The sequence below is a fragment of the Eurypyga helias genome, unplaced genomic scaffold, assembly GCF_000690775.1.
Source record: "Eurypyga helias isolate BGI_N326 unplaced genomic scaffold, ASM69077v1 scaffold2347, whole genome shotgun sequence".
Classification (NCBI taxonomy): Eukaryota; Metazoa; Chordata; class Aves; order Eurypygiformes; family Eurypygidae; genus Eurypyga; species Eurypyga helias.
This window is the reverse complement of record NW_010262218.1, coordinates 1-12167: the sequence shown is the minus strand read 5'-3', so window position 1 is coordinate 12167 and position 12167 is coordinate 1. Positions and strand designations below refer to the sequence as shown.

At 40.0% G+C, this 12167-nt stretch overlaps 1 protein-coding gene across 1 annotated transcript; it reads left to right on the top strand.

The window, feature by feature from the left end:
• Positions 1-6008: 6008 nt before the first annotated feature.
• On the top strand, positions 6009-6858 carry ZMYM5 (zinc finger, MYM-type 5; the record flags this gene model as incomplete). The annotated part of the gene is made up of 2 exons (XM_010155616.1): positions 6009-6500; positions 6765-6858. Coding segments are annotated over exons 1-2 (586 nt in total), but the record flags the coding sequence as incomplete, so codon positions are not given.
• Between the last annotated feature and the right edge of the window lie 5309 nt (positions 6859-12167).

Sequence of the window (12167 nt, the reverse complement as noted above, 5' to 3'; positions counted from 1 at the left end):
CTGTCATGCAGTGGTGGGGTGGGGTTTTGGGTGGGTTTTTTGGGGAGTGTGGTTCTTCTTTTTTCTGCCCTCTTCTCCTAATCTGCACAAGGGTAGTTGAAGGCTTCAGTTACTACTTTGCAGTCTCTCTTGTTCCCCTTGTCTCATGTGCACTGTCACCACTGACTGGAGGTGATCGATAGTTTACCAGTAGTGTGCTATTTCTTTTACTTTGGATGTGGAATTTCAATGTAGCATGGTACCTGTTGAGGGAATATGCTGGGTTTGGTTGGGACAGTATTAATTTTCTTCACAGTAGCTAGTATGCAGCTATGCTTTGGATTTGTGCTGAGAAGAGCACTGAAGTGCTCTAAGACTGGTAAGCCAGTTGTCTTAGTTGTTGCTAAGGAGTATTTATACCAGTTCAAAGACTTTTTCAGCTTCTGATACTGATAACTTAGATAATTTTCAGATTTTGATAATAGAGTTAGGATACTGTGCTTTCCTAGCAGAAAGAGTATTCCTTTGCTGGGACAAATCAGTCCCTGTTTGTCTTGTTCTTATGTTTGTATGTTAATATAATCTCTCCTGAATTTTGTTCATCCATCAACTTTTGAAGATGTTTCAGTAACGTGTCTTCTCAAAAGCAGTCTTTGAAGTTTTTGCTTTTTTATTTTTAGGCTTCTAACTTTTATATGGAAGCACTTGCACATGCTGATCCTACTTTGGATGTCGTTCCCTGTGTTGGTGGGAATGTAGTGTTGGTGGGATCTCAGTGGTTCCTTTTGATTTTTATGACTTTGCTCTACTTGTACATACCCATGACTGTGCTCTTGTGCCATCTTCATCCCAGGTGTTAGTCACTGCACTTAGTAAGGGCTTTTTAAAGTCCAGTTTCTACTTCTGTTAAAGTCAATTGATACTCTTCTTTTAAGTCCACTCGAATTGCTGCAGTTCATTATAAACTTAAAACTATTTTCTCATTTACTGTGGAGTTAAGACTTGGCCTATGAAGTGTTACCTAGCTGGCTGTCTTAAAAGCTGTAGTATTTGCCATCCTTCCAGAGAATTGCCTGCATTTTGCCTTTTATTTCTTCCAGCAATTAAGCCTTGATTGTAGCTATGGGATTGTAATTTATTTCATCGTGAAGACTTTTATACATGAGTGATGTAGCCCAATTTAAAAAGAGGACAGACAAAGCCTGGTTCTGGAAACGCTGTTGTATATTGGTATTGCCTCTGTTTCTGTCCAGCTGTAATTTTGGTGCCTGTGTGCTATCACGAAGCCTTGAGCTCATTCTGCAGCGTTATTGAACATGCATCATCTGCAGGCTAGGTCTCACCACTTTACGTTTAGCTGGGATTTCTCACAGTCTCAACAATTCATCCAGTGATCAGTCTAATCAACCATACAGGTTTCTAGTAATTGTGTTTCTATTGTTAAGCATTTTTGGCTGTTACAAGATGTGAGGTGTCAGGTTTTTCCTAGTTTCCCATTCTAAACCTATTCTTTTTCACTCTCTAGATCATTCGTCTTTTAGCAGTTGTTACTTTAGAAATACCGATTGTGACATTTCCTATGTAGGTTTTGTTTCTTCTTGGTACTAGCATTTTTAGGAAACAAGCTACCTCATTTTGCAGATTTTTGAAAAACAGAATTCTCAATTTCTGGGTATTTTTGTTGCTGAATCTTGCAGAGGTAGGAGCTGATATTTGTGAGGAAATACATGCAGTTTTTACATCTGACTATGCACTAACAGTTAAACACATAAACTTTTACTTTTCTGTCATGCCTAGTAATCATAGAATCATGGAATGGTTTGGGTTGGAAGGGACCTTAAAGATCATCTAGTTCCAACCCCCCTGCCATGGGCAGGGACACCTTCCACTAGACCAGGTTGCTCAAAGCCTCATCCAGCCTGGCCTTGAACACTTCCAGGGATGGGGCATCCACAGCTTCTCTGGGCAACCTGTTCCAGTGCCTCATCATCCTCTCTGGGAAGAACTTCCTGATATCTAATCTAAACCTCCCCCCTTTCAATTTAAACCCGTTACCCCTTGTCCGGTCAGTATAGGCCCTTGTAAAAAGTTTCCCCCCCCCCCCCTCCAGCTTCCTTGTAGCCCCTTCAGGTACTGGAAGGTGCTATAAGGTCTCCCCGGAGCCTTCTCTTCTCCAGGCTGAACAAGCCCAACTCTCTCAGCCTGTCCCCATAGCAGAGGTGCTCCAGCCCTCTGAGCATCTTCGTGGCCTCCTCAGGACTTGTGCCAACCAATCGATGTCCACGTGTTGGGGGCTCCGGGGCTGGACGCAGCACTCCAGGTGGGGTCTCACCAGAGCAGAGTAGAGGGGGAGAATCCCCTCCCGCGACCTGCTGGCCACTCTTCTCTGGATACAGCCCAGGATACGGTTGGCTTTCTGGGCTGCCAGCGCACACTGCTGGCTCATGTCCAGCTTTTCATCCACCAGTACCCCCAAGTCCTTCTCCTCAGGGCTGCTCTCTACCCACTCTCCACCCAGCCTGTACTTGTGCTTGGGATTGCCCCAACCCAGGTGCAGGACCTTGCACCTGGCCTTGTTGAACTCCATGAGGTTGGCAGTGGCCCACCTCTCCAGCCTGTCCAGGTCCCTCTGGATGGCATCCATTCCCTCCAGCGCATCGACCGCGCCACACAGCTTGGTGTCATTGGCAAACTTGCTGAGGTTATACTCAATCCCACTGTCCATGTTGCTGACAAAGATGTTAAACAGCACTGGTCCCTAAGGAATGCCACTTGTTACTGGTCTCCACTCAGACATTGAGCCATTGACCACCACTCTCTGACTGTGACCAAGAAGCCAGTTCTTTATCCACTGAGCGATTCATCTGTCAAATCCATGTCTTTCTAATTTAGAGACAAGGATGTCGTGCGGGACGGTGTTGAACACTTTGCACAAGTCCAGGTAGACGACATTGGTTGCAATGTAATGCAGGTCATGGAAAACTTTTTAAGAACCACTGTGGAAAAAGAAAATATTTAGGCAAAAAGACATATGTTTGGGGTCTTAACTTTGCTATGTATTATGGGCATGTACTGTGATACAGTCCAAGTTTGTCTTTCTACTGAAGATCTGTAAAAATAGGAATAGCAAAGGTTTGAGTCAGGCCTGAGGTATAGTCTTGGCATAGTCTCATTTCTTTTTTGCTGCCATCTGTTCAGGTATATTTAAAACTTTATTCAAAGCTTTATGTGCTTATGATGCTTTTGTCCTTCTAGAGAAAGAAAATATATGGAATAAACCTGGGAAACTTTAAGAATCAGTGAACTGAATAAATTCTTCTGCTTAAAAGCTGAGATGTAGGAAAATCTAACTTTCAGTTATTCAGCCCTGGAGGGAAAAATAAGATAGGTTAAAGAGAATATTGGATTAAATTGCTCTTCAGTGTAACTAACTGATTTCCAGGGGGATACAAGCCAACTGCATTGATAATACAGGATGGTTTTTTTTTTTTGGTAAGAAAACCTCTTTCATTGCAATTGAGTGTTACCTTTATTGCAGTTCAAATGCTATTACATAATGGCTTTGGCTGTAAGGCTAACATATGAAGGAATTAAAAGGTGGTCGCCTCTCATCTCAGATTAATCACAGCTTTGCTGTTTGTCATGTGTCCTGTCTCCCTTCCCTCCCCCTCAGTTAATGGGTAAGAGGGCTTGAATAATGTTGTAAATGCATAGAAGAATATTTGAACTTTATTTCTCTGGGCCTCTTTACTGTCTGGGGATTTTAAGGGCTGTCCTCAAACAGTAGATAACTACACAAGTTGATTTTAAAAATGCTGCCCAGTCTGGGAAACCTAATGACTGTTACAAAATCTGGAGAATAAATATAGGTTTGAACTTTGAACGTTTTCAGTATCTTGCGAATGCTCACATGTGTTAATATAATCTATGGATGCCTGAACCTGTGCTAAGTACCACTGCAGTGCATATATACAATTTGAAAATTATTATCAATATAAGGTTTATGTTGCATTGTAAGCCTGATTTATGATACATGTTCTGTCATGTTCTTTTGCTGTATCATAGTTTTATCATAGTATATTCTGTTACAAGCATCAGGGAGTTTGATAAGATAAAAAGCAGAGAAACATAACTGCTAAGGTTTCTTTTCTCAATAGCTCAATTTACTTGAACCATTTAAAAAATATTCTGTTACAGATAAACTTCTTAATTCAAGTGTTTGATTACTTAATTACAGTTATGACTGTGTGTCTCTTACCAAACACTGTATTTTTTCCATATCTATAAAGCATCAAACAAAGGATTCTGGAAATGTGATGTGACAGAGTGGAAAATCTAGAATAAACACTACTGTTGCTGCTTTACTCAGAGCAATGATTGCATAGATTGACATTATCTCTAACGTTGTAGGATGATAGTGCTGAAAGTCAGGTTTGAACTTAAATTGGAAATTTAGAAAGAAGTCAGTTTAATGAACATAGTTTGAAACAAAGAAACTGTTCCAGGTATCTAATGTTTGTTTTAATCCTGTTTCAGAGCACACTGCTTTTGGGGAGGGCAGCAAGTTGACACAAGAAGATCAGGTTCCCTACAGGAAAGAAAATAAAAGCTCTTGGAGCAACTGATTAAGGTAAACAGATTGCAGTGGATTTCTGGATGGGTAAGTATTAATGAGCAGGCTATTTGTACTTCCTCTGTTTACCTTCCTTTTTAAAGGATTTATAAAGAAAGCACAGAAAGCTACTCTTAGCCGTTCACAAAAGCTCAGTGATGTCACGAATTAGCACATACTCCAAGTGATACCCAAATCATCGTGTAACTATGTCTGTATTTTTCTTATTGTGTATATCAAGGTCAATTTAATTTGCTGATTTTAGTACATATGTTTTTTAGAGAGATCTTCGGTCCTTTAGCAACAATTATATACCAGTTTGGAATTACAGGTACACAAATTGTATATCCAGGTTGCCTTCTATATTTTAATTAATGGTAGGATTGACAGTTATAAACAACAGGTGCCCCAAACTGAAAAATGACTAAAAGTGAACAGAAGTCCTCAGAAAAAGTAGCTGTTGGGAAGGAGTCTGAAGAAGCATCACTTGCTGTTTTTTAAACAAAGCAAAACAAAAAAACCCCAAAACAAACATACAAACAGACAAACAAAACCAACCAACCAACAACAGAAAAGCCCACCCCAAGAAAAACCAAACAGATGAAGCTGTTGAAAGCTGCAGTGGAGCCTGAAGTAGTTAAGTCAGGACCTCAAATGAGCTGCCCCGGTAGTGTCTAGAAACGAGAGGTTGCTGTGCACCTTCCGTGGCTCAAGAATGTATTTGTTCTCATCATGTGCAGCAGTTCTGCATCTCTTTTCCTTACTTTCTGTGTTTCAGTTACAGTGGGGCCACTTAAGGGCTTTGGCACTGTGGGGTTTGGGGAAAATCAGTTGAATGTTAACTGTTGTTAATATGCAAAATGAAGTTGTCTTTGTTTTTTTTGCTAGGAACTTGGCTATTGCTTTAAGCCTTTTGTTGTGTAAATTTATTGATGCTGAAACTGTAACATTTCTAATAGGAATGAAATGTAGTAGAAATTCAAATTTTCTTTCTGCATATCTAACTTTTGATATTGCTTTGCAGCCTAGCAAAAGCAGTGTTATAGGATCATTGTGCATATGTGGGTGGGAAAGGGTCTTAGAAATCAGGATCATGTAAAAAAAATACCATAAAATATTATATTTCCTGTCTATGTATGTATTGCTAAACGTAATGGTGTGTAGCTCTTGTGTGGGAAATGTGGGTACTGGGAGTATTTTTCTAGCATAGGGTTAAAAAGTAAATTAATGTTAAGACATTCAAAGAAGAGCTGAGAGGAACTTTAGTTTTTTCTTTTCATGATCTCAGGAAGAAACCAAAGTAAAAGCCAGAACTATTAATTTTGTAGGGTTTTTTTTAAGAATTGGAAAGCTGTATCTTACTCTGAAGGGTTTTTTTTTTTTTTTCTTTATGTTTTTGTTAAACAGCAGATCTGGAATGGACACAAATCCTCTGGGAGGGTTAGAACTGTCTGAACACACTCCCGGTCTCCTAGAGAATACTACCATGGCAGCAGGTCTTGCAAATGTAGGAAATACATTTGGAGGTCCACCAAGTTCTTTAGTTTCTAGACCTAGTAAATTCCAAAACTCTCCTGTAGAGGATGACGATGACGTAGTTTTTATTGAACCTATACAAGCTCCGCAAAACTCTGCATCACTGATAACAGATCAAAGGAACACTACATTTACATCATCAAAAAATGAAGAGCTGCAGGGAAATGATTGCAAAATACTTCCTATCCCAAAAGACTTAAATTCTCAAAAGGGGAGTATAAGTGAAACTATTATTATTGATGATGAAGAAGATGTTGAAACAAATCAAGGACAAGAGAAGAATGCTTCCAGTTTCAATGAACGAAGACTTCCAGAGTGTAAAAATAGAACCAACAATATGGAATTCTCAGCTTCCAGTTTTTCAAGAAGTAAGGTAAATTCAGGAATAGGTAATAGTGGTATAACCACAGAACCAGACTCTGAAATTCGAATTGCTGATGTTACTACATTAGAAACGGGTCCTATGAGCTCTGTGAGTGATGGTCGTTTAGAAAATGCTGATGGGCCTGACATGAACTTAATGATTACACATGTAACATCACTGCAGAATGCCAGCTTGGGAGATGTATCTAACGGACTGCAGTCAAGTAATTTTGGTGTTAATATGCAAACATACACCCCATCTTTGACTTCACAGACCAAGACTGGTGTAGGACCTTTCAATCCTGGTAGAATGAATGTGGCTGGAGATGTATTTCAAAATGGAGAATCTGTGACTCATCATAATCCCGGTAAGTTGCAATTCTGAGCATTTTCTTAAAAACAGAAAGTAAACAATGTTTGATTGAAGTATTTTTGGCAGTGGCACTGCTTAGTTTTTTAGCTTAATTCATATGGAAGATCTTGGTTCCCTTCATCCCCATCACAGCCCTATCTGTAACTCCACAATAAAATATGCTCAGTGATAGTAATGTTAGGTAGGTAAACAATCCCAGTTTACCAGTTAGTGACACCTTCAGGTGTTTTGAGACACAAGTATTTGTATCTAAAGCAAAGTTGTCTTTATGACTTGTGTACCCCGTTAATTGACACAAATATAGGTTAGTGTATCGATCTAATGCTTGTACCTTCTTGTGCCATTATAATGCATCAAAGTATTTAAGTATTGTTACACTGATCAGTTGTCTTGCTACCTGAGTATGATTTGACTTGCAAAAAAGCCCAATTTGAAAGTCTGATCTTAAGTTGTTAAGTAGCTATCTGTCATAATTCATTGCATGCCCAGCCATTCTCAGTATTCACATTGCTTAACAAAACAGGGTCCAAGTTACCTGTGGACTTGCATATTCCTGCAGTAAGTTACACACACTTTATAACTCTTATTTAGTCACCTGTGATAATATGTACTTGTATGATACAATATTAATTAGTATGAATTGGCTGGTTTTGATCAGTATCCCTGTGTAAATAGGAGTATATTGTCTCCTGATTTAGCACATGAACAGGTATTGCTAAAAACCAAATGGAGCAGCTATGAATGGTCTCTGGAATTGCTATTCTACAGAATTTAAGCTTTCACATAAACAGATTAAAACCTTCCAAGTTCCAATGTGTACTGATACTCTGATGCCTTGTTACAGGCTAGAAGTGGGGGGAAAAGCCAAATTACCACTTCTACTACAGGTTTCACTTCAGACTAATTAGGATAATTTTAAAAGGAAAAATTTAAAAAAGGTAGAATCTAGGTGCAGTAGACTCTTGTTAATACCTGATTTCTTAACTTGCTCACATGATGATTAAAACACATGGATTCTTTTTTTTTTTTAAACCATGTTTTTCAACAAATATTTAAATAGCAAAGTTCTTTAATTTGGTCATATATTACCAGATGTACTTTTTCAAAAGTATTAATACCTGTCATAATATGGAAATGGCCATATGAAGCTAAATCTTGTCAGATGTTAGGTTGTGAGTTTTTTTTGTGTTAATCATGAAAATTGTTTCAAAATTTGACTTCTGAAGTTGCAAGCTGGGAAGTTTTTATAGTCTGGATGTCTCATTGAATAATTCAGAAATTCAGTTTCTGATCTTTTAAAGCCACTCTTGCTAGTTGGTCCCTTAGACATGGGGTTTGATTATGGTGTTATGACAGATGGTCAAGTAGTCATGGATGAGAACTTAAAGCATTTGTTACTTTCAAGTAGTGCCTTTGTTTTTCTTGAGGAAAGCACATTTTAAGAAAATAAGCATGTGCTTTGTCTAAAACTACTGAATGTTTTTTCTGGTGTGGTTAACAGAGACACGTCAGAATTTTGCTGGTATGAAGCCTGATAGGCTGGGACCAAAACAGTATTGAAATAGGTTAAGTTCAGAGAGACAGGAGTAGTGGATGGGAGTCCTTCAAGGGGCTTGATGAAGATGACACTTGGAAGGGCGAAGGGAAATAAGTTTACAAGTGGATATGAGACATTATTTCAGAGTTTACATGTATAGGATTTTTCTAATGGATGTGGTCTTTGTATGTGAAATGAAGAGCAGTAGGTTCTAAAGGAAGCCAGAAGGGCTGCCGTAGGTAAAAGGTAAGGCGGAAAATACCATATGAGAGGAATTAGAAAAATTATGAAGAATGTGAGAAGAAGAGAAAGGAGGAGAAAATAGGGAAGACTGCTACAGCGGAAATGGCTTTTACACAAGGAAACATGGTAGGTGTGGATCACTCACAGGTTTTTGTTCTTACAGAGATGTAAAGGAAAGGTTTTCAAGATAGAAGTTTCAATTTGTTCTTTTTCCTGGAAGTTGCCTCATTTTCTTCTAGAAAATCTTGTCAGAAGTTCTTAACCATGCCTTTTAGAAACTTTGACAGGAAGCATTTGATCTTAAACTTGTTTAATATATTCTACACAATTCCAGTCTAAAATTGCAACGGATAGATATGTATTTTCTGAATCAGTGGTGTTCCATCTGTTCTGATTTCCAGATTTCCAAATTATTTCCAATGGAGGTGGAGACTCCTGCTTAGATAGTTTAAGCCTACTGATGATAAAAATGCTTTGATTTTTATAATGTAAGGAACATGGAATGAAAAACATTGCTTACAGTTCAGAAATAGGATGTAGGAAGTTGAATAGCAAAGTTTGTTTTCTGTAGGGATTTGCTCGTTAGTATTTCTTGAACGTCAGAACCTTGCGGAAGCACTTAATGCATCAACTTACAGAGCAGTTCTGCAAATCTCAGAACTAGTCCATTGCATAAAGACATTGTAGCTTGGGTGTATGCTTCCTATAAAGAGGATCTGAATTCTTAGACATGTAAACATGTATTATTTCCTGATACTACTTTTTTTTTTTCCCCCTGTGACAAAGGAATTAAGACATGACATCTACATGTTGTTAGAAAAATAGTAGAGCAAAATTGTTGATAACTAGGATCTGGCAGATACATTATATGTATTTGTAACTGTGGTGTTTTAAACTCAGCTAGCAACTAAGTACCACACAGTAGCTTGCTCACCTCCCCTCTCCTCCAGTGGAGGAAGAGAATTGGAGGAAAAGACAAGGAAGCTTGTGGATTGAAACAAGAACAATTTAATAATTGAATATAGATAAACAGAAGTGAAACTAATACTAACAATAATGTGTAGTGAAAATAATAGAAAATAAAACAAGTTATACAACTGCTCACCACCCGCCAACCAATACATAGCCAGGTTCTGAGTAGCAAGAGTCAGAGCTAGAGAGCCCCAGAGCAATCTGAGCAGTCTGCGCAAACACAACAGGGATCACACCAAAGTCCAAGCGAGCTCCACAAGTGAGAGCATAACCGAGAAAGTTAACCAACCCACTAACTAATGAATGAACAAAATAAATGAACGACTGAGCAGCTATGACCCCCTGGCCCACTCTCGGCTTATGTACTAAGCATGAGATGCTATGGAATGAAAGTTGTCTTCAGTTAGTTTAGGTTAGCTGTCTGAACTGTGTCTCCCCCTCCAGCTGCTTGCAGTGAGAAATTTGGGAACACAGGTGCAGTATCAGACACTGGAAAAGGCCTTGAATTGGTACAAACACTCCTTAGCACCATCTAAAACAACACCAGTGTTACCGGTATCCTTCTCAGGGCAAATCCAAAACGCAGTCTCACACCAGCTACTGGAAGAAAATTAACTCTGTCCTGACTAAAGCCAGCACATTCTCCACCCCTTATTTCATACCATTTATGTCATGCTCTAGTCAGTACATTTTCAGTAACCATATTGCCTCTTCCCATCCCATCCTATGCAGATATGGTTCCCTTAGTCTATGGACCATCTTTGCAAAATATCCACAAAATGTGCATTAAGTTCATTTACTCCATTACTTCAGGTTCCACCTGTTGTGGTGGTCACTCAGGACAGGAAAGTTGGAGTGTTGTGTGGGATCATTGGGCACCAAAGCCAGTTCAGGCCAGGTCACTCTGTACTTCTTGCAAGGCTTGTCCTCTGTAGGTTTGGGTGTTTTCAACTACCGTAATTCCTGTAACGAAAACTTAGCACAAGGGTTATATACAGCACCTAATGTCCCTCATGCAGTTTAATTCATTGGCTATTGTCACCCAGAATCAAATCTCCTTGAGGTACACATCGGACTTGCCCATCTTCTCTCATTACCCACGAAGTGCACCCAGGTCCTTGAGCAAAAGCAGTCCCACGAATGTGTTTGCCTTTGCCTGAGACAGGAATAACCCAGGATGTTTTTCCAAGCATATTTTTGATGTCCACTACAGGGGCTTTATCCCCTTCTATAGTCTGTAAAAAAACTTTTGATTGGGCAGGGCCAGCATGATTGACAGATCTGCACCCAGCACTGATGGGCACAACATTCAGAAGCGTGCTGATCCCTAGTAATGGGGCACTCCAAGAGCATGAAACATTTCCAAAGTACTCATACGCTTTTGCCATTTACCTGGGAGAAGAGGGGAAAAATTGGAATAATTGTTCTTACATAGGATGGGTTCCTGAGGAGAAAAGGTGGGAAGTATAATTTAGTGACTTTAGTGAAAGTGTCCAGGGGATGGCACCCAAAGTACTGGAGTGATGACAGTACTGGATACAGATACTGGATTGTGCCAACCACTGTTACACTGCCCAGCTGAGCCATGCCCTTCAACCAGGCTAAAGCAGTAACAGCGTTAGGAAGGAACATGTGGGGCAGTAGATCCCACAGTTCTAAGGACCACTTTGAGAGCAAGAGTTGACACCTCTCCAGCCACCACCACATCGCTATAACGGATACTTACCAACAGTTCTGTTTTAACACAGTAATCAGGTCTGTTGTTATCTCAACCTTCTGAGCCCCACATTGGGCACCAAAAAGGACTGTCTTGGTTTAACCTCGGCTAGCAACAAAGTACCACTCAGTCACTTGCTCACCTGTCCCCCTCCTCCAGTGGAGGAGGAGAATTGGAGGAAAAGACAAAGAAGCTCGTGGACTGAGATAAGAACAATTTAATAATTGAATATAAATGAACAAAATTGTGAAACTAGCAATACTAACAATCCTAATAATAACAATAGTATGTAATGAAATAAAATAAAAGATATAATTGCTCACCACCTGTGTGCTGGGTTCTCTCAGGAAAGAGTTAACTCTCTTTACCGTGGCTGCTAGGAAGCTGTTCCTGGAAGCAGAGCGCAGCACTGATAAGGTCTCAGCTGGCGCTGGGGAATGCCTGCACCAGATTCAAGGTCTTTCTCCACTTCTGATCCTGCAGCTGCATTCCCAGCTCTTGTTGTTTCGCTACAGGCAGTGCTGGGACACACAGTTCAGACACCTGACCCAAACTGACCAAGGGAGTATTTCATTCCATAGTACGTCATGCTCTGGGCAGAGGTGAGGAGGGGGTCCAGGAGCCCTTACTCTCTCTCGTTCACTCCCGTACACTTGCTAACATTCTCCCTGACTCCTGCATTAGCTGCTTTGCTAAATCCTGCGCTGGCGCATTCGGGAGGGAGTTGGTGGGTTTGTTTAGTTTTCCCAGTCATGCTATTGCGGATAGGGTTCGTTTGGAATCTGCTGTGGTAGCTCTTAGGCTCTGGTCCTTGGGCTGCGGCTCTTGGGCTCTC